The sequence below is a fragment of the Cydia pomonella genome, chromosome 18 (genome assembly GCF_033807575.1).
Source record: "Cydia pomonella isolate Wapato2018A chromosome 18, ilCydPomo1, whole genome shotgun sequence".
NCBI lineage: Eukaryota > Metazoa > Arthropoda > Insecta > Lepidoptera > Tortricidae > Cydia > Cydia pomonella.
In genome coordinates this window covers 1936724-1964536 of record NC_084720.1, presented here as the reverse complement: position 1 = coordinate 1964536, position 27813 = coordinate 1936724, and the positions used below count along the sequence as shown (strand labels likewise).

The following is a 27813-nucleotide window of genomic DNA, read 5'->3' as shown; positions in this document are numbered from 1 at the left end:
GCACGCTCTTACCGCTAGGCCACCAGCGCTTCCACACACACACACACACACATCTAATCACACATTATGGGACTATAATGTGGCTGGCCAGGCCGAACTTGCTCTTAAATACTCTATTGCACGCGTGACAATAAAGTCGGCCAGCTGCGTTGAACGTGTACACGAAGGAGGGCTTAGGAATCTCTTTTCGTAACTGGCGTTTCGTTTCGTAACTGCAGGCAGCTACTGAACAACCTTGGAGCCAGGAACAAGGTTGTTCTACGTTGGGTCCCGGAGCATGCGGGTATCGCGGGAAACGAAAACGCCGACGAACTCGCGCGAGCAGGGGCTAAGGGGAAGAACTTCAGTCCTTAGCCTTTTTGTTGTATTCCCAAAAACCTAACGCGGCTCACCCTAAAGACCTACTGTCACTACAAAACCATTCAACTCTGGAGAGAAACTACAGGCTTGAATCATTCCAAGGCGCTTATCAAGGCCTTCAGCAAAACGGCGCCTTAGCGCTGTCTAGGAACCAACTACGCAACTTGGTAAGGGTGCTTACTGGGCACTGCTGCTTAAATAAGCACATGCTCACTATGGGGAAACGTGACATGGGGCGGTGCAGACTCTGTATGGAGGCAGAGGAGACGCCTTTGCACATCCTCGCAGAATGCCCTTGCCTAATGCGCACTCGTGACTCAATCCTGGGCGGACACACGTTGCGTCCGGAGGAGTTAGGGTCTCTCGAGATCAAGACGATCCTGCAGCGGTTTGAAGTTGCAGGTTTGGATCGAGAGTTGTAGTAGGTGGCGATCACAATAGATCAGGGATGGTCGCAGTGATATTTAGGCTGTAGAGCCTTACATAGCCCCTGACAAAGAAGAAGAAGAACTGGCGTTATATGTAGGCTAGTGAGGCGGTTATCTTCAAATGTTTTGACACCGTTATGGATGGTAGAACGCCAAGAAGACCTTCTTCCAGCTTCCTATGTAGATACAGTACGTATGCACTGTTACGGGTTGAATTTCAATTATTTGAATATTTTATGAGGGATGAGAAATTGTTTTGTTTGATTTTATAAAAGTTGAAATTCCATAAATCCGTCTTAATTTCATGAGAAGATTTTGGCATTTTTCCTTTATTAACAATTCAATATCCAAACTACAATTACCACATTATGAATGGGTAGGGTAGGTACTAGAGCTAGCTTAATATAAACCTGCAAAGATTTTGATAGCATACGCAGTGCAAGTGTTATTTATACGTCATAATTTTATAGAAGAATGACGTTTAAAATAACACTTGCACTGCGTGTGCTATAAAAATTGTTGCAGACTTATCTTGGTGTAACTTTAGGTACCTATGTTAAATTTGGATCGGTACATAAAAATCACCAAAAAATGACAAATTTTCATTAAATTGCACTTGTCTAACGTCACCTTGTATACAATTTTAATATAAAAGTTCGAGCTTCCTCCAAATTCACACTTATGCGTTCATTCTTACCACAAAGTAGTGGTAGATTAGTTGTCAACAGGATCCCAGGCTCCCATGAGCCGCGGCAAAATGCCGGGACAACGCGAGGAAGATGAGTTCTTACCACAAAGTAGTCAGTGAGATGCACGGGTTGCACGAAGGAGCCAGCGAATGCGCGCAGGAACAGCGTGTGCACTAAAAACGCACTGTACGACACCCGTCCCGTCCAAGTGAAGCCACGCCACTCCACTATGCCACGGTACACCTCTGAAACAAGGCATAAATTAAAAATTTATAAAAAAATTACATCATAAAATAACTTAATAAAATAACCTCCTAAGTTACTTAAGAGGAAAAACCAGCTGACATAGTACAAAGACTGGGGAAATAGGTTATCTTCATACAAATGCACCACGCGCGGCTTGTATGTGTGCGCTACAGTATCTATGCGTCGCCGCACGCACACTCAAACAAAAGCCCCGACTTTACATATGTTTCTTCTTGTGTTAGGTAGTTTATAACGTGAATATAAAAGTAAAAAACAAAAACAATACAAAAACCAATAAAAATGTTATAAAAAATAACCTAGGGTGCCGCCTGCAGCTGGGCAGGGACCAAGCTGCCGGTGATCAGGGCCGCAAACAAAGGAACCGCCGGACTATCCGCGCCGTGTCCAAGATTACCGCCTTCTGCATCTGACCCTTGATCCAGCCACCCAGCGAGAGTCTCTCTAGGTGTTGGTCGAAACTCTTCGCTATGAGACCGTTCGCTGACACGACTATCAGAACAATAATCTTCGAGTCAACATCCCACATGGCTGTTATCTCGTGAGCCAAGTCTATAGGTCCTTGCTGGACTCCTTCTCGGATATCACGAGATTTTATTGTTATTGCATCATGAAAATCCGTTCAGTAGTTTTTAAGTTTATCGCGAACATACAAACAGACAGACGCGGCGGGGGACTTTGTTTTATAATGTGTGATACACACCGTAGATAAGACCAGCAGCTGGAAGTCAGGCTTATACAGAGCTGCGTAGGTCATTCGAAACGCGCGAGAGGTGCGCTTCAGAAATTCACTTTGGACCCTATATATCGTACAGTACATTGGCAGTAGTGCGTTGTGCAATTTAGTATGAGAGTCCTGAGGAATATCCCTTATCCCACACCAGCGTCCTCTCTACCGTTAGGTATTTAATTAAAAGTAAACAAAATCTACCCTCAAAAGGCTCGTTAAGCCAGTTGAGGGTAGATGAAAACATTACATGATCAAATAATGTAAGTTAAAGACAGCTCATTCAGTGATAGATCCAGGTGGTTTTTGGTTGGTTAACCAATAAATGTTATAACTACCCGACAATGTACAAATTGTTTGTTTATTTTTATTTAAATACCTAAATATACAGAGTTATAGTCACCGCATTGGAAAATTGTGTCGCTTCGCATTTGCGCCAACGTTGCGTCGAGCAGCATAGAGTTGTCTAGACGCCAACCCTCAGGAGATGCTGGTTTGGGATCGCTCTAAAAGCCAATACTCACTTTCTGATTTAAATATCATACAGATCGTAAAGAAGACGACCAGCAGTTGGAAGACAGGCTTATACAGAGCAGCGTACAACACTCGCAGTGCCATAGGTGCGCGGGCGTCGCCGTAGAAAAGGGCCCCGGAGAGGATCACCAGCGTATCGAGGGGGAAAGTTAGCCATAGCAAGTACCGGTATTTCTGTAACAAAAGAATACATTGTAAACAAGGGCGCGGAATTGAAGCTTTCTCGAAGGCGAGGGCTTGATTAAAACGAGTTCGTAATTCCTGTACCGCTTCTGGCACACACAATGTTTTTCATCACACTTGTAATGATCAAATCGGGGAAATCCTGAAGAATGGCCAGGCCAAGAGCACCCTAAACCGGCGAACGTGTATGAGGAATGTTATGAAAGTGAAGGAAGCGAAAGAGGTATGTCAGGATCGTAGCAAGTGGAAATCCGGTGTCTCTGTATGTAGTGTAAGAAAAATAAGGAAATAAATAAAACTTCTGCCTAATTTCGTACGTATTACAGCCCCAGGTCGAAATGTAGGATCTAAAGGTTTCCAAACTTCACAGTACTAAGTAACTCTAAAACATTACGAATCTCAAATAAGAAGTGTACTTGATTTCTATTGCCTCGAGCAGGTGCAGGGAGTAGGTAGAGAAACACCTTATGTGTGATAGTATAGGAACGTATATTCTGTAAAAACCTGTCTATATACCCCGTGTTTTTTTTTTCGTTAATTTCAAGGGTGTATTCCTGAGCTTCAATTAAGTAACATTCTCAAAGACACCAGCAACGGTATCATGGTCGTATTTTTGTCACTTGTCATAATATCATGCGTCACTTTCATACTTACGTATTTGTTAGAGCGTGACAGGTATGGTGACGAATGATAGACAGCCGTCCATCTTAGCCCTGCAGTATTCTAATTAACTCCCTTTCGGAGATAATCAATAATTTATTTTTATCTCCTAAGGCCCATATAATAATAATAATAATTTTCTTTATTTAGATAACTAAGATCCATTGGGGTTAGGTACATAGTGACTTAAAATCTATTGTTAATATTTAAATATAAATTAATTAATTAAATTGAAATTCACATATTATAAATAAATTAACTTAAAATTCACAATAAAATAACTAAATTAAATTAAAATTCAAAATTAAAATTAAGCGTGAGCGTTTACTTGCGTTAGGGCCTGTTTACATATTGATTAGTGTTTAGTACGAGTGTATACATTTACTACTAAACGTAAGTACTATCTCGGATGATCGATGTTCGAAATGAAATTGATATGTCACAGCTTTAAATTGTTTGGTTGAATTAAATGTAATGCCCGTGTTATAACAACGCTATATGCAACATTTAATTACTTCTTACAAAATATTTTTTTTTTGGGTTCCGTACCCAAAGGGTAAAACGGGACCCATTTCTCAGACTCCGCTGTCCGTCCGTCCGTCTGTCTGTCTGTCACCAGGCTGTATCTCATGAACCGTGATAGCTAGACAGTTGAAATTTTCACAGATGATGTATTTCTGTTGCCGCTATAACAAGTAATATTAAAAAGTACGGAACCCTCGGTGGGCGAGTCCGACTCGCACTTGTCCAATTTTTTTAATTAACTATGCCATTAATTTCCTTAAACGTACATACCCATACCCCGTAGTTAACGGTATGGCATTCAATAAAAACACAGTGTATTCGATACTTAGGTAATAATAGTACAATGTTTTAAATTTAAAATTGTTTCTGTCTTATGAAACATGCATAAAAAAAAACTTGTTATTTTTCTTATTTTTTCGCAACTGTATTAAAAAAACGTCGTTCGATACACGTGCGGAAATGTCATTCTTCACTCGTCCCGACTCTTGCCACTTGCCGTACTCGTGAAGTAATGACATACTTTCCGCACTAGCATCGAAATGTAATATTAGGTGTTTACTTGGAAAAACGCTTCGTCATTTTTCATTCATTGTTTTTCCGCAAAGCGATTACTATACTGTATTTTCCTAGACCTTTGACACTGTTTTTATTTCATCCTTCTAAGAATAATAGCTATTACTTTGAACAAAAACAGAACTTCATTAGCATTTCCATCTTACAAAATGTTTCTTGGGTACAAACAAACACGATCATAGTAAAAAATATCAAAAACACTCTAAGGATGTTTTTATTTTTCGATTGGCGTTTGTCGATATTCGATTGTATGTATTATTATTTTGATACCAGCTTTAATCATCATATCATATCATTATTTTATGTCATCTCGCCTTGTGTGGTAGGGCACAGCACAGCAGATGTCATTCCAGATCTAGAGCAGAGCCCAACTGGGGAAGTACCTCCACCTTACAGAAAAACAGCAGCCAAATAACACTAGACCCTACTCATAGTGTTGTGTTCCTGCCGGTGAGTAAGGTTGCCAGAGCTCAACGAGGGGGGTGGGGTTAGGGTCGGCAACGCGCATGTAGCGCCTCTGGAGTTGCAGGTGTACATAGGCTACGGAGGCCGTATGCTTGTTTGCCACCGACGTAGTATAAAAAAAAAAAATCGCTGACTGTAGCCGAGTTTCTTGCTGGTCCCATATCGGGATACCTTCCAACAATTTAGGAGGGATTTAAATCTTCTCAGGTCAGAGGTGTAGGGTTAGAGCCGGCGTAGCTTCGCAATTATCTTTAATGCATTTTTATTTAAAACGTCAACTATTACTCATCGCGACAATTCTAATAAAGCCACAATGAGATTACGTTGTTTTATCACGGAGTTCCTATATTGCCACCTTCGGTCTCGATCATCAAAGCGGCTTGATGGTACAATAATACTTACCCCCCGTTGCACAATGTACTATATATTAATACCAAATTATACCTTTTTACTGACCTATGCCACATAGAAACGGAAAGACAGACAAGTATTGCGTAACCGTGTTACGTGCCGGTGTTAAATATTTAGTATCTATATTTAAAAAGAGTCAATCAATGAATTCACAAAGTAAAATTAAATAATATCTACCGTAACACTTTTGTGGAAAGGTAGAGATGTACAAGAAGAATGTGGGGTTCTTCAAAAAAGGAGTGTACAGGTTTTTAAAGGGTCGGCAACGCGCATGTAACACCTCTGGAGTTGCAGGCGTCCATAGGCTGCGGTGACTGCTTACCATCAGGCGGGCCGTATGCTTGTTTACCACAATCGTGGTATTTAAAAAAAAATGTACAAGAAAGGCTACAGTTCGGGGAGAATGGCGACAGATTGTGAAGCTTGCCACTGGCCCTGATATGACGACCGCGACCACTTTGACAAGAGTGCGATGACAAAGAAGAAGAAGAGAGACATAGTAGTGAGTACTCTCTCCAGACGGGTGTGCCTGGAGACCGAAGTTCAGTGAGAGTTGGTCAGGAGTTAAAATAGTAACTGACATTCGGAACTCCGTATGTGTGACGTAGAACGTGCTAACGCCATCTGTTACAATCGTTATCCGTACAGAGGGCAAGCCACACCTTTTTATTAGCGGCCAAGGCTTACCGCTAAGGTAAGGTAATGACGTTGCAAAGGCGACAAAACGTTGTGAGATCAAAGAACAGTTATGACTAGTTAAATCGGTTTTTCTCACATTCTATTTCGCCTTATCATTATAGACGCCTGCGACTCCAGAGGTATTATATGCGCGTTGCGATCCTTTAAAAACCTGTACACTCCTTTTTTGAAGAACCCCATACTGTAGGTAGACCCTCGGGAAAACCTCGGCAGGGAGCTCATTCCACAGGCCGAGCGTCCGCGGGAGGAAATTCCTCTTAAACCGCTTTAAAAAGTAGTACCTTAAGTAGTACTTCTTGTCATCAGAATTACGGAAGTGATGATGATGATATCCTGTTATCCTTAATCAGAGACATAGGGCTCTCAGAAGAGCTTTCCATTTTTCACGGTCCAGCGCAGCCTCCTCCAGCTCCGCCCAGCCGAGGCCAACAAATGCAGCCTCCTTTTCCACGTTGTGCCTCAAGGAACGTGGGCGATCTTGCCCCCTTTTTCCAGGAATTTTCCAAGTCAGCCTTTGTTTGGATAGGTAGTTGTTTGACCTTCGTAAAACATGTCCTATCCAGCGCCATTTCCGCAGCGAGCCGTGGCAAAATGCCGGGACAACGCGAGGAAGAAGAAGAGTCCGAAATTATGGAAGTACCTAGTCAAAATTTCAACTGGATCAGATATCAGGTATGGGTTCAAATTTTATGTTTGCTAATTCTTACTTTAAAGTGTTCAAAGTCCTTTCCTTCGGTGAGCCAGTGGTACGCCAGCAGGCCGCCTCCCATGCCAAGCGTGTAAGAAGCAAGGTTCGTGTGTGCTGCGATGTATACGTGCCTGAATACGTTGTCGGTCTTGTATAAACTCTTCACGATCCTGGGAAGTAAAACGTTAAGTTAAAAATCGTAATATAATAGAGAGCTTTTCGTTGAGTCGAGTCGACTTCCGTGTTTGGGTAACAAAGCTTGCTGATTAGCCTAAGGTACGAGATTGAAAAGCTTGTTTATATCACTATTGTATTTTTCTACGAGTCATCTAAAATAATACTTTTTTACTATACAACCTAAATAATTAATGAACATTGGTAAGTATCTCATTAGACAAAAATGTAGTAATAAAGACATAAACGCGCATTGAATGAATATGCTCATGAGTTGCCCATTTATGTATTTTCTATGGGAGCGCGGCGGCACGTTTATCAAAAATCTTAAGAAGTCATATTTGTTTCTCATTGTGACACAGAACATCACGGCACCGTACAACAAGAGTAAATAGTATTCGGTTAGTACTTTTGTATACAAACTTCACTACCAAGGGGTATCTCCTACAACCTTTTCTCTGGCAGCTGACTGTACAAAAAAGTGAAACATAACAAAAAAGTAGAAGCTTACTCTGGCCCCTGGCTGACGATGGCGTTCAGATCCTCGAAGTACGTGTGCAGAGCAGGAGTCAGCAGGGAAACCACCATCATCAGGCCTAGTATAATCTTGCGTGCGCGCTGCGTCCGCGCAACTATGCAAAAGACCAGCCCTATAGCGAAGAGCTGCGTGTCAGCTGCCAAGTACCTGAAAGGAAAGAACTTTTCATATCTGATGCTCTGAATGTGGCTCATTGTTTATTTATAAAGCGGGCTGAATGTAATACGTTTCTGCCCTAAAGTGTTTTACTATCCAAATATGTTTTATTACGATCAGCAATGAAAACTCGGTTCTGAATGAGTTTGTTATATAATTTTAATACTGATATTTAACTCCCGATTTCATAAATAACGATCCTTTTACTTAAAATGACATTTTTTTGACCAGGTACCCATGTTTTGTAAAATACACATGTATTTACTTTCATTGTATTCTAGATAAAATTAAAAATTGTTTTTAAATCGGACGAAAAATACCCATTTTGACTCGAACTATTGGCTCACTCCATTCGAGCGCCATAATACCTTGTCAGGATTGGACGTTGGTTAACAATCTGCTATTGTTGAACAAGAGAGCACGAAGCGCAAGCGATGCGTCTTTGTTTCAATTCAACTTGGACACAAATGTTTCCGCATGTCGCATTTCTCAAAATTTTCGGAGCAGGTTTGTTAATTATATTTATTTTAATCGTTATTTTTATTTTTATTTGCAATATGTCGGCGCCACGAGGATTCGCTAGCGTACCTGCACGGGGCGCTTGATATCCTAATGATTCTGGTTAGGAAAAAATGCAAAAAGAGGGTCAGCAGTTACGTTAATTCTTATTTAGGTGCATTGTTAATAGATCAAAAAATAGCTCCTCACCAGGTCTGCGGCATGCACTGGTTGTCATCATAGATGTAGTTGTTGATGTACAGCAGATGAGCCCACCAGTATTGCCGACAGGCGTCGCTCTCCACGGTCACCACCTGGTTCCACAGAGGACCTGTACCCAGGCGCCTCATCACGGTCGCGACCAAACCCAGGATGAGAGCATACGCTGGAGTCAACCTGAAATCAGCCGATATATGAAATAATAAATAAGGTTGTATGGAGGAGATCGTTCTTTAGCGATAAGGCCGACTGTTGTTTACCATAGTTTATAAGCTTGCTTTGTGTGTACTGTTTCTTTGGTTATTCGTGAGAGATAAAGAATATTTAAATGAAATTGTATTTGAAGGAAAAACGATGCCAACATTGACTATATCAACCTCCAAGTCAATAAAAATTATGCAAGTTTACACAAACTTGAACTGTCTACCTTCTTGTGAGCCAAACTGATAAAATATGAAGTCACCTCACATCACATGCATGCATGGTCGCATGATTACGCTTTTATGGCTTTGTGAAACTCTCGCTTGTCAATGTATTCTCGGCATATAGTTCGAAGTTCAACGATAGCATATATCACCTGTACCTAGCCACCTTCACCTAAACCAAATTAAACTTACCTTAGTCGTCGTAAGAACATCTCCTTGGGCAACTCCAACCAGCTGATGCAATGTGTTTTTGGCGTGCAGCTTGAAATTAAACACCAGTAGGAAGCCGGACATCACCTGTCCCCGTCCACCTTCATCGCATCCATATTGAACTTACCTTAACAATCGTAAGATCATTCCCTTTGGCAACTTCAACTCGCTGACGTGGTGTATCTCTGCGTGCAGCTCAAAGTTAAAACGCCAGTAGAAAGCCAGACATCACCTGTCTACCCGTCCACCTTCATCTAATCCATATTGAACTTACCTTAGCCATCGTAAGATCATCCCCTTGGGCAACTCCAACCAGCTAATGCAATGTTTCTCCGCGTTGTTGAACGCCAGTAGAATTAAGAACATCACGAAGAACTTATGGATAGGCACCACACATTATCTGTCTACCTGATGTCCATCGCCTAATGTATATTGAATTCACAAGATCACTAATTTGGGTAATTCCCACCAGCTGATGAGATGTTTTTCAGCATACAGCTTGAAGTTCACCAGTAGAAAGCCAAGCATCCATTAACTTAGCTGTATCTATTTTAAACTTACCTTAACCATCGCAAAATCATCCCCTTGGGCAACTCCAACCAACTGATGCTATGTTTCTCGGCGTGAAGCTCGAAGTTGAACGCCAGTAGAAATCCCGACATCACGAAGAACGTGGACACCACTAGAGAGCCGTTATACAGGATCTGCTTGGATGGATCGTCTCCTGCCTAGAATGGTATTATGATTTTTCATTTGGGTTCCATACCTCAAAAGGAAAAAAACGAAACAACTCTTATAGGATAGCTCGTGTCTGTCTATCCGACTCTCACGGCATAATTATTTGCTCCAAAACGACTGGAAAAATTTAGTTGAAATTTGGTACGTACGTGTAAGTCTTTGAACCATTAACATTAACTTTTGGGCGGTAAACGAGAATCTTAAAAAAAAAGTGTTCCGTGAACAAAGTTTTGTAGGGAACACTAAAAAATGCAAAATATCTAGTTTCCGTGTGATTTTTTTCACGGCATTTGCTTTTGTGGAAAACTGAAATAATTCAATATAAAAAAAATACAATGTTGCCTTAGTCCCCTCTGAAGAGGCGAATGGACGCATAGACAGACGAACGTGGTAAAAGTTTTAGCGTAAAATTATAAAAGATTGTTGTCGAGTATACTGTACAGTTGCTATCCAATATATCGGAGCGGCCAAAGTCCTCAAAAATATCGGAACACGCCTCTATTGTCAAGGCGTTAGAGTGCGTGTTTAGATATTTTTTGAGCACCTCAGCCGCTCCGATATCAACTCTGAAATCAACTTACTCTCTCTATATATGCTGTATTCTTTACAAACGAATAAGTCATCACGAAAGTGGCGTGGCTAAAGAGCACACACACGACGGTCAATGTTCTGAAAAAAAAAATGTCAAAAATTTCCTTATTGAACAAGCTTTTATCGCTGACTGTACTTTTCTTTCAACAGGGAATTAGTACTCATCGAGATAATTCTAACTCAAACACAGTTAGGTTTCGTTGTTTTATCACAGAGTTCCTTTGGCCACCTCCTTTCGTAGTGCCAGAACGTTTGCGAGCGCTAACAATTACAAGCATTGCTGGGTTCATAATGGTTCAATATTTATCAGGAAACGTGATGCTAATAACGGAAGCCCAGCTATTCGCATCTACTCCGAAGAAGACCTCAACCGGCTATCACCACCTGACCTTCAAAACCGTAGCGCTTACGAAGAGAACATCAGTGCAGAGGCCAATACACCCATCGACTAATTACATGATAGCTACGAGTAATGTTCTTTTCTCTCTCTGTGGTGTTAATAACTGTAATGTAGAGACTAATAGCTGTAAGATTAGAATATGTTTAAATTATGTCAAACTATACAAAAAAATCACACATTACAAAAATACTCATAATAGCGCGCTTAAATTATACAATACAGATGATTATTTGAGTCTCAGGTTCTCTTTTCTACCTAGTGTGGCTACAATCAGTCCCCAGTATAACAAAGCATATTTTCCAAATATATATCCGTGGTTCCCTTAAATGTTTTACAGGACATTGATGAAGCATTTAATGTGAAATGCCACACTATATCTCAACCGGAAAAATGTCAAAATATACTATCAAAATATACAATTAAAATTCTTAATGTGAATATCAGAAGTGTTAATAAGAATTTTAACAACTTTCTTGTCTTATGGGAAAGGTTAGCTATTAAATTCGATGTAATTGTATTTACTGAATGCTGGATAAATGAGGACTCGACCATTAATCAGTTGCAGGGCTACACATCGTTTAATTCAAAAAAATATATAAATCGATCCGGAGGAGTTATTGCATATGTAAATAACAAATGGAATCCGCAGTTTTCAGAACTTGATGTAGATGATGCCAATTGTATTCTCGTTGAAATTCCAAATTACTTTAAAGTTGTTGCAATTTATAGGTCACCTAGTTTTTATAATCCCGATGCGTTCATTTTCTCGCTTGATTCGGCGCTTAAAGCAATCCCTTCTGGCCCTTGTCTGATTGTCACTGGAGATTTAAACATTGACATTTTAGACACTAATGATATTAGTTCTCATGCTGGAGAGTATCTCTGTGTCCTGTCGGAATCCGGTCTTATTTCATGCATCAACTCTGTAACACACAGTAAATCTTGTCTGGACCATATTTTTGTATCGAACAATTGCCCGTCAGAGTCAGTAATATGCTCTTCTGATCTTACAGACCATGACATTACAATGGCCGGTGTTGCCCTCCATTCTCATAAACCTATAAAACAGATCCGCACTAAAACAAAGATCGATTTTTGTTCACTGAAGACCGAATTGAAGACCGTCGATTGGACACGGGTAACAAGCTGCTCTAACGTTGATCGCGCCGTGGAGATTTTTTCCAATATAATCCAAAATGCTCTTTCTAAACACTCTAAAACTGTAAAAATGAAACAGTCGGTTCACATTATTCAACCTTGGATGACTCCAGGATTGTTGAGATGCTCCAGACATAGGGACAAACTACACCAGGAAGCACGTAAAGATCCCAATAATGCAACTAAAAAGCTAATATACTCTCGTTATAGAAATTATTACATTACTCTTTTAAGAAATATAAAATCAGAATATGATAGTAAAGAGTTGAAACTAAATAAGGACGCACCGAAAAAACTCTGGAGCACGATAAAGCGGATTACCCACAAGTCTCCTCCCGTGTCTTCAGCAGATAACTTATTAAAAACTAAACCCTCAACTAAGGAGTCGGTAGATCATTGCAATGCTTACTTTTCCTCTGTGGGCTCAAATCTGGCCAGCTCTATATTGTCAAAAATGAATGAAACTGAAAAGTCGTTAGCACTAAAGGTACGAGACAAACTCAATGGAAATGCGTACTCCAATTCCTTTTTCCTGGAACCCACAGATGCAGAAGAAGTGGCCGAGCTAATTGATAGACTAGATGTAAATAGTGCTCCTGGCAATGATGGCATAAGTAACAGACTGCTAAAGAATATAGGTACTATCATATCGAAGCCACTGGCGGCTATTTTTAACCTAAGTCTTTTTTCTGGTTTGTTTCCACAAGATTGGAAAACTGCTGCTATAATTCCAATCCTTAAAGGAGGAAAAACCGATTCCCCATGTAATTACCGCCCTATATCCCTTCTTGGAGCGTACTCTAAGCTTCTGGAACGTATCGTCAATAAAAGACTGGTTAGTTTGGGTTCCGCAAGGGCAGGTCTACCGAGCAGGCTGTGACTCTTTTGGTAGACAGTGTAGTCAAGCACTTAGATGAGGGCAGGTGCTGCTTGGGAGTATTTTTAGACCTCTCAAAAGCTTTCGACACTGTCTCTACTCCTATCCTCTTGAGAAAATTAGAAGCACTTGGCATACGTGGAATCGCCTTGAACTGGTTCTCTAGTTACTTGACTGGCAGGGGGCAGCGCGTTAAAATCGGTAGTATAGTCAGTGAGCCAATGCCTGTGTCATTTGGGGTTCCCCAGGGCAGCATCTTAGGCCCAACGCTGTTCATCGCATATATAAACGATATTTTGTCTCTCAATCTTTCAAATAGTGAAGTATTTTGCTACGCAGATGACACTGCCATAATCTTTTATGGTCACTCTTGGGACCAGGTCAAAGACGTATCAACGCTAAGTCTCCAAAAGCTGTCCCAGTGGCTGGACCAAAATATTTTGACTCTGAATCCAGACAAGACCAAATTCTTGTGCTTCCATAAATCTGCATCTTCAAGCCCCCCTCCATCAATGACCAACCTTAAAATCCATTCTATAAACTGTGATGTTTACTCTCCCCTTTCACCCTGCTCATGCCTCTGTGACAGTATCAACAAAGCTAACTCTTTAAGATACTTAGGGGTAGAAATAGACGAGAAACTTAATTTTAAAAAGCACATCGCGATAACAGCGGGCAGGGTTCGAAAACTTATTTATACAATAAAACTACTAAGAGCGGCTACAGATGGACAAACTCTTAAAATGGTATATCTGGCATTATGTCAGTCTATTTTAGATTATTGCATTCTTGCGTGGGGTGGCTGTGCTAAGTCCACTTTAATAGACTTGGAAAGAGCTCAAAGGGCTGTTCTTAAGGTTTCCTTACTTAGACCCCGTCGATATCCTACACATGCTCTCTATAGTGAAGCTCAAGTATTGTCAGTTAGAAAATTATTCATTTTACGTGTTGCCATGCTCATGCACAGAAATACTAGCCAGACTAGATCTAATCTGATAAATATGGTACAGAAAAGAATATTCCAAGTCCCGAAACCACGCGTTAAATCTGCTTTTGCTAAACGGTTTAAAGCATTTCTGTTTCCGCACATATATAACAAATTACTCAAAACCTGCAATATAAAAGATTGTCGGTTAAGTCAAGTCAAAATGCAAATCCAGTCTCTTCTGGTATCCTGGAGTTATGACGAATGTGAAGACATTTTGAAAGTTATAAGGTAGCAGCAGATAGTAACCTCGGTTGGTATCTGATCCCAAGAGAACAAATTCCCTCGTAGGGCTGCATCTCCTTGTTATGATTTAATGCGTGCGCAAAAACACACACACACACACACACACACACACACACTCACACACACACACACACTAATCTTTGTATTTCATATCTAGATTAAATATTAAAATATATATTAACTTGTGCACCTTTATGCTCAAGCAAATGCATGTAACAAAAAAAAAAACAAAAATGTTTGTAACCACGGTAACCACGATACAGGCTTTGCCTGGTGTGGGGACCATCGTTAATCTTAGGCTTTAACATTAAGATTTTAAACCTTTACTGTAAAAGGAATATCCTGTGGCTGCAGCGTAAAATGGAAATAAATAATAATTTTAATAATAATAATTTTTCCTGTCTCCATCATCAGATCAGCTCGATGGTACTATAACAGTGCATTGTCATCCAATTTACATTATGCATGAAAATTTTAGCTTAATCGGAAATCGGGAAGTGGGTCAAATTTAATTTGCAAGATTTGACCCGTAAAAAAAAAGTTACACACACATTGCAAGTAAATAAAAAGCTTGTAAAAACCGTTCAAGTGGGAGTTTGTTAGGGTTCCGTACACAAAGGGTAAAACCCTATTACTAAGACTCCGCTGTCCGTCCGTCCGTCCGTCTGTCATTAGGCTACTCATGAACCGTGATAGACAGTTGAAATTTTCAGATTATGTATTTCTGTTGCCGCTATAACAACAAATACTAAAAAGTATGGAACCCTCGGTGGGCGAGTCCGACTCGCACTTGTTCGGTTTTTTTATTTATTTAAGTGGCAGTAGCTTCAACCAGCAGAATTTTTGAAAAATTGTAGCACTTTGCTTGATCACAATACGGCTGCAAAAAAAATTATCAGCTACCTTCAGGCTCTTCTCTAGTAACTGCGTCGATTCAAATCCTGATTTCTTGACGCTTACTCGATAAAAAAAATCATGAAGATAAGTTTAAAAAGCTAAAAAATGTAATTGCTTTTAAAAATGCGCATTATTACTTTCTCAACTCGTCGATTTCTTTCTTTAAAATTAAAACTTAACTTTTTAATTGTTACAAGAAACGAAGCTTTTAATATATATATATATATATTATATGACATTATTACACAAATTGACTAAGTTCCACAGTAAGCTCAATAAGGCTTGTGTTGAAGGTACTTTAGACAACGATATATAATTATAATATAATATATCAATATTTATAAATACTTAAATATATAGAAAACACCCATGACTCAGGAACAAAATAAATTAAATATCCATGCTCATCACACGAATAAATGCCCTTACCAGGATTTGAACCCGGGACCATCAGCTTCGTAGGCAGGGTCACTACCCACTAGGCCAAACCGGTCGTAATATGGATTGGAATATGTTTTTTTGCTCCTAACTTTTATCAAAAACTTTTGACTAATCAAAAAATCGAAGAATGACAAACGAAGGGACATAGCTATGGTATATACAATAAGTTGTGTAGAAATATTTTCCATAATGTCAATGAGGTTGGAGGGAAATCAGGATAACGTTTGTTACTGGCCAATTCCAACAATATAATGTGATACTGATTTAACAATGGATCTGACATCATTTTAATATGAGATAAGATGGTCCAATCTCCTTTAGAGGGCCTGCTGAATTGCGCATTATGTCAGCCTTCAACCAAAAACGTCACTTTTGACTCTGACAGATCAGTATCATATTCGAATGAGATTTAACCTTTTCGACGCCATGTCAAACTCAAAAGCTGTCACTCGGACCCAACGTCACCGATGTGTCAAAACTGAAATTGAACTTTATGCATATGCAAGTAAGTCTATGTTGCTCTGTTATTATGTGACGGATTTATCCGCCTTCGGCATTGGACCTACGGTGCGGATTTATCCGTCATTGCCGTCAATAAGATTCATTACTAAAACACGAAAGGGCCCCACTAGCGTCTTTTGAGCGCCGGCGTCTAGTCAGCGCTATGGAAAATGGCGTTGCTGCGCAGTTGTGCTAACGTTGCGTCGAGCAGCAGCCATAGAGTTAAGCTTAGAATAAATTTAAAAGTGGAAAAATTACCGCCTTGGGTGTGACTTGAACTCACGGCCTCTGGTGGAGTTCAAGATTAGATTAGATTAGATTAGATTCATTTATTTCTTATTGGAAATGTACATTATATTTTACATGTCAAAATAAAATGCATTCACAAAAAGATCGTCACAACACAATAACAACAATAATAATAATAACTACGAATCGGAATAAAATAAAACAGTAAACAAATTAAAATAAAAAAAAAATATAAAAACACTTTCTATAATAGAAATATTTGTCAAAGTTATTAAGAATATAAAAAAAAAAAAAAATCTCAAGTCTCCACCAAGGAAGTAATTTTTTCTTTTTTAAATTTATTCTAAGCTTAATAGCATCGTTCGCAGACATTTCTGCTTGTTAAAAATTAATTTAGCCATAGAGTTGACTACACGCCGACGCTCGGGGGACGCTAGCGTGGGGTGACCCTCTTTGAAGTAGCAGTCACTCACTATCTTCATTGAAGATTGCCTCACCTGAGTCCGTTGAACAGCTTGAAGCGTTTAAGCCTAGGCTCTGGCCCGACGCCGCTCGGCGCCACCAACTTTTGCCAATTACGCAACAGAGAGAACGACATTATGTATGGGTTACCTGAAAACATTACAGAGGTTTTGTACCACATTACGTTACATTCTTACATTAACGGCCCGATTCGAAGAATGATTAAGACACATTTAAGATTTGGATAGATCTTTAAAAGATCGATAGCTAAACGACATGTCAAAATTGACGTTTATTACGATTCCGCTGTGATCCCATCCCAATAAGATCTTTCTACGATATTTCTAACGTCAAAGTGACGTTGGTTGCCCGAATCGAGCTGCTTCTGTCAATTATACGACATACAAACGATATCCAAATGGGAACTTATCTAAACCAGAACTTATCGTTATCGTATCTCGTTCTCCGAATCGGGCCGTTTACTTCGGTGTACGACTAAGTATATTTAAGTAAACTAAATGGCATAGTTAATATTCATATTGCAGAGAAAAATAACTTAAACATACCTTTCGTATCTGGTTTCTTAAAGACGTCATAGAAAGTCCCCAATGAATTCAGCATAATTAAAACCAAGATAACTCCAGCTACAGAATAGTCACTAATATCGTATGTAACCTTATCTCCTTCCCTCTGACACTCTTTCAGAGCAAGCACCCTCGCTTGTAACTTGTACTCCTTCCATATCGTGTTGTTGAGACAGTTTTCCAAGATGGCGGATACGTCATCTTCATTTTTGATGTCCCGGTGACCGATGTATGATTCGCATGTGTGCGTGAGGCATACGGCTTTGTGCAGTTGCGTGTGGTTGTAATGTTTATTTGTCACTTCTGAGTAACCCTGAAAACAATGGTGTGAATCAAACGATGAGGTATGAAAATACCTTAAAATCCTTAATTGCCTTACTAGATCCTGGGTTTGAACCTCGGTATGGGCTTTTGTGTGTTTGCCACAAATATAATGTTTAGAGCTATTAATGTTCTCTATGTAATGTAGTTTTTCTATATAGATAGTCGTATCGTTTGCCAAATTAAAAATGCAGATTTCGAGAGGAAGGATGGTAATTAACAGTGATCCGCTACCGTTAGCATTTTATGTCACTTTAACTTCAAACGTTAACGTGATGACGGATGAATGGATAAGATTGAGTTGTTAATAATAAAGCCATATATTATAAACTGAAATGAATGAACCAGCATTGAACCATTAAGTCTAAGGAGAGACTTTGCCTCCTTGTGTGTGATCTACCGCTTGTACAATGGACTGTGCTCTGAGGAATTGTTTGACATGATGCCAACGGCCACTTTCTATCACCGCACCGCTCGCCGTCGGCAGGGTGTTCATCCTCATACCCTAGAGCCTAAATGGTTGCTTGCGCACTGTGCGGTTTAAGAGGAATTTCCTCCCGCGGACGCTCCGGCTGTGGAATGAGCTCCCTGCCAAGGTTTTCTCGAGGGTATTCAGTATGGGGTTCTTCAAAAAAGGAGTGTACAGGTTTTTAAAGGGTCGGCAACGACGATGTAACACCTCTGAAGTTGCAGGCGTCTATAGGCTACGGTGAGTGCTTACCATCAGGCGGGCCGTATGCTTGTTTGCCACCGACGTGGTCTTTAAAAAAAAAGTCATATGCCAAGGAAAAATCGCAAGCTCAGAATCACCTGAGTTGATTCAGTTATGAGGTGAACCATACCGTTTTACCTTAGGGATGGCTAGGGGGCGCCGTAAGCCTTCAGTAAGAAATGCATATACTTGGAAAAATTCGAGCTATGCCACCGTGACCCCGACGGCCGAATGGCTCAGGCACCTGCCGCGATAGCAGAGGACGCTGGTTCGATTCCAGCCTGAGGCACTGGAGGCCTGTGTCACTTTTTATTGATGTATCACATATTTCAGTTCAATCAATTCTTTATTTCATTAACAATACAGTATTGTATTTGAGTATTTTTAGTTTATATTTTATATAGTTGTGTTTGTACTTGTTGTGTTCATAGTTTTAAATTTGAACTTAAATAGCTGTCAATAGAGTAGAAGATTATATCAGCCATATATAGGTTGCATATGCCGTAAGGGGTTAAGTACGGTACCTTTTAAGGTGCATAAAAATGTAAAAAAATCGGCCAAGTGCGAGTCGGACTCGCCCATGAAGGGTTCCGTACATTTATGACGTATTAAAATAAAACTGCTAACTAGATCTCGTTCAAACCAATTTTCGGTGGAAGTTTGCATGGTAATGTATATCATATATTTTTATTTTATTTTAATCATTCTCTTATTTTAGAAGTTACAGGGGGAGGGGGGGGACGGACACACATTTTGCCACTTTGGAAGTGTCTCTCGCGCAAACTATTCAGTTTAAGAAAAAATGATATTAGAAACCTCAATATCATTTTTGAAGACCTATCCATAGATACCCCACACGTATGGGTTTGATGAAAATTTTTTTTGAGTTTCCGTTCTTAGTATGGGGACACACATTAAAATTAAGTAGTTTTATATAAATGTAAACTTTATTTGCTGTCATATACACAGTGCTACATGAGGAAACCGAAAGATTTTGACAGTGTATTACTGATCACATTTAGAGACTAAAATGTCATATAAATAATAAATAATAATAATAATAAACTTTTCTGGATTTCGCCTAGTTTCAGTGTTCGTACGTTCAAAATTTGAAAAAGAAAACAAAAAAAAAATTTTTTTTGGCGAAATTTACTGAAACTCATATAACATTTTTTCCTTCTTTTGGCCTCTGAAGTACGTGGTTAAAATCTTTCCGGTTCCTCGTGAGCACCGTTTAAAGTACAGATGGATAAATAAATAAATATTACAAAAGAGTGATTTTTTGCCATTTTTAGGGTTCCGTACCCAAAGGGACCCTATTACTAAGACTCCACTGTCCGCCCGTCTGTCACCAGGCTGTATCTCATGAACCGTGATAGTTAGACAGTTGACATGTTCACAGATGATGAATTTCTGTTGCCGCTATAACAAATACTAAAAAGTACGGAACCCTCGGTGGGCGAGTCCAACTCGCACTTGTCCTGTTTTTTTTGTAGATATATCTGCTTATTAAAAAGTAAGTTGAATAAACAAGTTTTAGATTCATTGGGTCAAGTTTAAACTGCTGACATTGGCTTTAATTCACTAGACGCATTTTTCTCTTAGGCAATAGTTAGCTAATAGATAGTTGTTAGTCAGGTTCTGTTATGTCAAATTGTTTTAGTGTCCAAGGGCAAGGCCTTCATTAATTTTGTTGGTATTATGAATTAAAAAGTTTTTAGCAAAAAATTCATTTTTGGTACAAGCTTTTATCGCTGACTGTACTTTTCTTCCCACAAGTAACTAATACTCATCGAGACAATTCTAAAAACCCCAAACGCAATTAGGTTACGTTGTTTTACACAGAGTTCCTATGGCCACCTCCTGTCTCCATCATCAGATCATCTCGATGGTTCCATAATATTGCATTGCATCGTCACTTCAGCTTCATCGGAAACCGGGAAGTGGGTCAAATTTAACTTGCAATATTTGGTTACAAACCGACAACGGTCAGGTGAAAGTAAATAAAAGCTTGTAAAATCAACCCGAGAATTTGCATTTAACGGGAAAAAAATTGGCAGATAAAAAAAAATATTTTTGGTAGCTGAACGAGTGACGAGGAAGCATGACGGAAGCTTTGGTTCAGCTTGGTCAAAATAGTACATTGTGCAACGAGGAGGGTAAGTGAAATTTTGGAACCGAGGGTGGTATTTCCCGACAGCCGCAGGCTGGAGGGAATTAAGGACCCGAGTTTGCAATATTCTTACACCCGGAGTTACACAAAGTTTTTCATCACGCTTGCGAAGAAAAAACTTAATTTTAAGCGAAATAATTGACAGTGACATATCAAATATTTGTCCGCCATTTTGTAATTTCTTGACACATTAGGCAACGAAGGCACAGACCTATTCGGCATTCAGCCACGATTGAAAATTATGATATTTTAAACGGCTGTTAAATTAATCAGACTAAATCATTTGCAAACATAAACTTCTTCTTCCTCGCGTTGTCCCGGCATTTTGCCACGGCTCATGGGAGCCTGGGGTCCGCTTGACAACTAATCCCAAGATTTGGCGTAGGCACTAGTTTTTACGAAAGCGACTGCCATCTGACCTTCCAACCCAGAGGGTAAACTAGGCCTTATTGGGATTAGTCCGGTTTCCTCACGATGTTTGCCTTCACCGAAAAGCGAGTGGTAAATATCAAATGATATTTCGTACATAAGTTCTGAAAACTCATTGGTACGAGCCGGGGTTTGAACCCGCGACCTCCGGATTGCAAGTCGCACGCTCTTACCGCTAGGCCACCAGCGCTTCTTCTTTTTTTGCAAACATAAACAAAAAATAATAATTATAAACTTCATTATTTTAAAAGTAAAACTCATTTATGCTACTTGGTTTGTATGAATAAGTGCCATAATTTACAAAAAAGCTATAACTCCCTAGGGATAATAAGATCTTTTTCGAGCAAGTGTGATGAAAATGTTTTTTTTTGTCTGACTGTTAGGCCCCTTTTCTAAAATTGTTATCTCTCCTGTTCTCAATCATCGTAGGTATTTTCTCCCAAAACTTTGAAACATACCGTTGCGGTATTGCAGCATTTGATTACTGCCCAATGCATTGATTGGTGATACAAAATGTGAAAAATACGGACATCAACATTCAGTTTAACATTTGCGACGGCAGTAATGTCGTGCTGCAAAACTGCGGCAGTATTGGTCCCGAATGAATTACTGCACGAAGCGTCAAATAAATAATTGAAAAAATAATATATTAAATTTCACATTTCCTGCAGCTGCGTTGACTCAAAACTTTTCATGCCAGTGTCCAATTTTGATGTCTTTATCCGTATAGTAAAATGTACAAAACTTACATTGATCATCTTCATGAGGTCAGACTCCTGATCAGAGAACAGCTCCAGGTCCACAACGCAGTATGTTCCACCTGGCTCCAACATGCAGTCCTGGTACTCATCCATCGTGAACAGAGGTGGCATTTTTCTGTACTCCGTATCTGTTATCAATCCATTGGTTGTATTAGCTGTGGGAAGTCTAACCTCCCCAAACCCAGCAGCAGTAGATTTTTGTTTTTGAAGTTGGAACCCTTACTTAGGTCATTTTACAAAAAATTGATTTCCCTGGCCATACCTATTCGGAAATTCTGCTTTATTAGCATCTCATTTTTGGTAATTGTGTAACTCCTGCCTCCTGCCAGTTCCATCTACAACGAAAATAGCTAAGCGGAATCTCCTGGGAATTTTCGAATAGGTATAGCCAGAGGAATGCGACGACCCAGTTACATAATAAAAGTTCAAAATAGACTGTGGATATTTTCAAAATTGAGCACGCAGGGTCTTAGAAGGTAAGGAAGAAATTCGTCTTGACATAGGGGATGTCCACAGGAGAAATGTGAATCGAATTGATGATGATTGATGAGGGAGGAAGCTGAACATATACTGGACAGCGCACCGCATTCATGCATCGATTCTTGATGAACTGAACATCACAACCAGGCTGTCTACCATCAGCTTACGCAAAGTGTTTGTATATTTTGGCCACATTGCTAGGAAAGACAGTGATAACTTGGAAAAGTTGGTAATCACTTGAAAATTGAAGACGATAAGCCGAGATGCAGGAGCCCAATGAGGTGGACAGACCAAATTCGCTCAGCCCTTGATGTGACGCTCCACGGTGCCCTTCATTCGGTGACAGACAGAAAGAGGTGGCGGCAAATTGTCAAAGAGAAGTTGTTCCGAAGTGGCCACGACCCTCAGTGATGAGGTAACCGATGCAAGGAGGAGGAATTGATGTATATGGGTAATTTATAGTGTCCCAAAATATCCATACATTTATCGTTCCTTCTATTCATATATACAAAGTGTATGAAAAATGGTAACAGAATATAAATAAAAAAAGCGGCCAAGTGCGAGTCGGACTCGCCCATAAAGGGTTCCGTACCATTTATGACGTATTAAAAAAAACTACTTACTAGATCTCGTTCAAACCAATTTTCGGTGGAAGTTTGCATGGTAAAGTATATCATATATTTTTTTCAGATTTTTTATTCTGTTATTTTAGAAGTTACAGGGGGGGGGGGACACACATTTTTTTACTTTGGAAGTGTCTCTCGCGCAAACTATTCAGTTTAGAAAAAAATTATATTAGAAACCTAAATATCATTTTTAAAGACCTATCCATAGATACCCCACACGTACAGGTTTGGTGAAATTTTTTGAGTTTCAGTTCTAAGTATGGGGAACCCCCAAAATTTATTGTTTTTTTTTCTATGTTCTACCAAGTTTGAACAGTATAGCTCTTATAGTTTCGGAAAAAAGTGGCTGTGACATAATCGGACAGACAGACGGACATGACGAATCTATAAGGGTTCCGTTTTTTGCCATTTGGCTACGGAACCCTAAAAATGGGTGATTTTTTTTCACCTTATAGGATCAATTTCTTGAAACAAAAACGTCACTTTTGACACTGACATATCCGAACCATATCGTATCTAGACCTAATATTTAACGTATTTTAAAGTCCGAATCGGGCCGTAGGCATGAATTGACAATCCTGATTATTTTAAAGCTAAATAAATAAATAAATTTACTTGTCAGTTTCGTAACCATGCCAATCTTCTTCCTCGCATTGTCCCGACATTTACCCACGGCGGGTCCGCTTGACAACTAATCTCAAGATTTGGCGTAGGCACTAGTTTTTACGAAAGCGACTGCCATCTGACCTTCCAACCCAAAGGGTAAACTAGGCCTTGTTGGGATTAGTCCGGTTTCCTAACGATGTTTTCCTTCACCGAAAAGCGACTGGCAAATATAAAATGATATTTCGTACATTAGTTCCGAAAAACTCATTGGTACGAGCCGGGGTTTGAACCCACGACCTCCGGATTGCAAGTCGCACGCTCTTACCGCTAGGCTACCAGCACTTCCTTCGTAACCATGCCAATACCTACCAGAAGAAAACTGGAAACTTTTTATTCTAATTTATAATAAACCAAAAATTTATGTTACTTTTATTAAAATTTTGAATGAAAATGGAGTAAAATGGGAGTAAATAATATTATCGGTTCCATGAGTTAATAGTACATCCGTAAAATAATACATTACGTTATTTAGCAAAATAATAAGCAAATAAAACGTTAAACTTGTAGTGTTAATTAATTCAGAAGACACTTTTTATAAATGATGATGTCATACGCCTAATCTCACAGTGAGTACATAAATTTTAACTCGTTAATGGTATAAACATATAAAATTTATGGTTAAATTAAAATCATGATCGTAATAACCAAAACCTCTTATAATCAACTGTTTGTTTACTGTATTTCTTATTTTTCTGTTAACGCAGGGACGCTTTCTATATATTTTTTTTAATACATTGAACCGCTTGTTGCTATCTCTATGATGCCGGTTGTCAATGCCACTGTGCGAACTTGACAGCAATATAGAAGTGTGGGACCAATGAGCTAGTTATATTTTTTAGGGTTCCGTAGCCAAATGGCAAAAAACGGAACCCTTATAGATTCGTCATGTCCGTCTGTCTGTCCGATTCTGTCACAGCCACTTTTTTCCGAAACTATAAGAGCTGTACTGTTCAAACTTAGTAAGTGGATGTATTCTATGAACCGCATTAAGATGTTCACACAAAAATAGAAAAAGAACAATAAATTTTGGGGGTTCCCCATACTTAGAACTGAAACTCAAAAAATCTTTTTTCATCAAACCCATACGTGTGGGGTATCTATGGATAGGTCTTCAAAAATGATATTGAGGTTTCTAATATCATTTTTTTCTAAAGTGAATAGTTTGCGCGAGAGACACTTCCAAAGTGGTAAAATGTGTGTCCCCCCCCCCGTAACTTCTAAAATAACAGAATGAAAAAACTAAAAAAAATATATGATATACATTGTCATGCAAACTTCCACCGAAAATTGGTTTGAACGAGATCTAGTAAGTAGTTTTTTTTTTAATACGTCATAAAATTAAAAAAAAATTTTTTTTCGTCAAACCCATACGTGTGGGGTATCTATGGATAGGTCTTCAAAAATGATATTTAGGTTTCTAATATAATTTTTTTCTAAACTGAATAGTTTGCGCGAGAGACACTTCCAAAGTGAAAAAATGTGTGTCCCCCCCCCCCCCCCCCCCCCCGCCCCGTAACTTCTAAAATAACAGAATGAAAAATCTAAAAAAAATATATGATATACATTACCATGCAAACTTCCAACGAAAATTGGTTTGACCAAGATCTAGTGAGTAGTTTTTTTTAATACGTCATAAAATTAAAAAAAAAATTTTTTCATCAAACCCATACGTGTGGGGTATCTATGGATAGGTCTTCAAAAATGATATTTAGGTTCCTAATATCATTTTTTTCTAAACTGAATAGTTTGCGCGAGAGACACTTCCAAAGTGGTAAAATGTTGAACAAAATCTAGTAAGTAGATTTTCTTTTAATACGTCTTAAATGGTACGGAACCCTTCATGCGCGAGTCCGACTCGCACTTGGCCGCTTTTTTTTAAATATAATTATGTGCGTGCAAAAGAGATAGCAAGAGACGAGTCAATGGACGAAAATCTATACGAAAAAGCGGCTCTGCTTTCGAAACTCTAGAATCTAAACCCCTATCTTGGGCTATTCAAACTTTATAATCCTACTTGATATAATACTAATTTTTTCACGTCATTGACTTCATGCATTCACGTAAATTTGTTACAAAATCGAAACAGAGCACCACACCGACGTGGTCTTGTTTGTCCTATCCCTAGAGTGTTTTTTTGTAAATCTGGAGGTGTGAGGGAAGTTTAAGCTTACACGGGCTACGTTATAAATATGTATATTTAATTTTGTGGAGTGGCATTAACGTGAGACACTTCATTCGGTTCTTGTCTGTTTATTTGATTTTTATGTCTTTTAATTATTTAAATAATAATTCAAGTTTTGGAGACCCTTTAAATCTCTAAGGATAATTTAATCATCTTTTTCTAAATTATATTTGATCTCTAAGTCTCTGACACTTAGCGCTACTTGCACCATTCCACTAACCCGGGATTAACCGGTTAAACCTGGAGTTACCATGGTTACCAGTACAATTTGACACTGGGTTAACGATTTAACCGGTTAACCCCGGATTAGTGGGATGGTGCAAGTGGCGCTAAGAGACTTTTACTTTAGTATTTGATGGTTGTTTTTTATCATAGTTTTTTTGGGTAAGTCGACATTTAGAGACTGTATTATTATTCCTTTATTTCTCTTTCTTCTTAGGGTTATGTTTTTTACAATATGGATATAAAAGTAAAATATAAAAATACATTAAAAAATACTATACAAAACACATATAAACACATTGTAAAAAACTTAACCTAGTGTGCCGCCAGCAGCGGGGCAGGGCCCAAGCTGCCGGTGGTCAGGGCTGCAGAGAGAGTATTATTATTATTATTAATAAAGTAAAAAAGTAAAAGTGCCCCTGTGGCCTATTTTCTGAATAAATGTTTGATGTTTGATGTAGCCACCATTCGCTATTGGACAACTGCTTTCATACGCAAAGCTTTTGCACATTTCCTAGCGACAGAACCATTTAAAATATAATGTTTTTTTTTTTTTCCTTTTTACTGACCAAAATAAGAAACACAAAGTAAGATGACGCGTTTTTATTTTAAATTATAATTTAGATTTTGAATGTCAATTTAATAAAATATATTTAAGGTAATCATTTTAACATTTTAAGATTCATATAAACCTAGCAGGCGCCATTCAACGAAACGCCGTACGCTCTAATTACTTTCTGAAAAACATGAATTCAAGTTACGTAAGGAAACACACACCTCGGTCAAAAATTAATAGCGTTAACAAAGTCCGAATTATGGACCAGTCAGCGAGGAAAATAGTCATAAAAAGGTTCGCTTTTTCTGGATGAAATTTGATAGGTGTCGATGTAGACAATAAATTTTTGTAAAGTGTTCATTGAAAATAATGAGTACTAAATTGAAATAATTGTACACAATTTTATATTTTTCATTGGGTTTTTCTAGATTTATAAGATCTTCTGGTTAGGAAGTAAATAAGACGTTTTTCATGATTATTTATTCTTGCAATATTATTTGAGTAAAGTTTAAAATTATTTGTGAATAAGGCTACTTGCTCCATCCAGGGTTAGCCACGGTTAAACCGTACTTACCAGTGCAATTTAACCTTTGGTTAACGGTTAACTCCAAGTTAGTGGCCAATCCTACTGCAAGTGGCCCTTAATATTAAACAATATATTAAAATTGAAATTTGAATAAGATTGATCTAAATTAAGCTAATTTTCATTTTTTCATTGATTGCTATGATTACTGTACTCAACTGTACGTACATTACAAGCTTATAAAATTAGCAAAAAAACTTTGAACTCACCATTTAAATCAAAAATCTTCCCTTCCACACGATATACGAAAAATAACAATATAGGTATCACAATCATTTTAAACATATTTCACTTCACGCACGCTATCCGTTACACTTTTTTTTATTTTAAATACAACTACTTCGAAAGATTTTTTTTATTATTGACTAGAAAATCACTAAAAGTTATATAAATTATAAAATGTTACAAGATGTTATATCAATTATAAAATGTTATAACTATTTAATATCTATTATTTCATAATTGTGAGGTCGTTCAGTGGCAAATATTAATGATTTCTTCGAGGTCAGTTTCGCGCTAAACGGCAAGTTTGAGAACGTATCGGTTT

At 38.6% G+C, this 27813-nt stretch overlaps 1 protein-coding gene across 1 annotated transcript; it reads right to left on the bottom strand.

Annotated features, from left to right (window-relative positions):
- Positions 1-102: 102 nt before the first annotated feature.
- LOC133527870 (nose resistant to fluoxetine protein 6-like) lies at positions 103-27813 on the bottom strand. The gene is made up of 11 exons (XM_061865062.1): positions 27476-27813; positions 21940-22079; positions 17538-17868; positions 17007-17121; positions 15325-15376; positions 9988-10154; positions 8783-8968; positions 7892-8065; positions 7226-7376; positions 2993-3176; positions 103-1722 (listed from the first exon to the last, which is right to left on the bottom strand). The coding sequence occupies exons 1-11, from the start codon at positions 27549-27551 to the stop codon at positions 1415-1417; spliced, it is 1884 nt and encodes a 627-aa protein (XP_061721046.1). The 5' UTR covers positions 27552-27813; the 3' UTR covers positions 103-1414.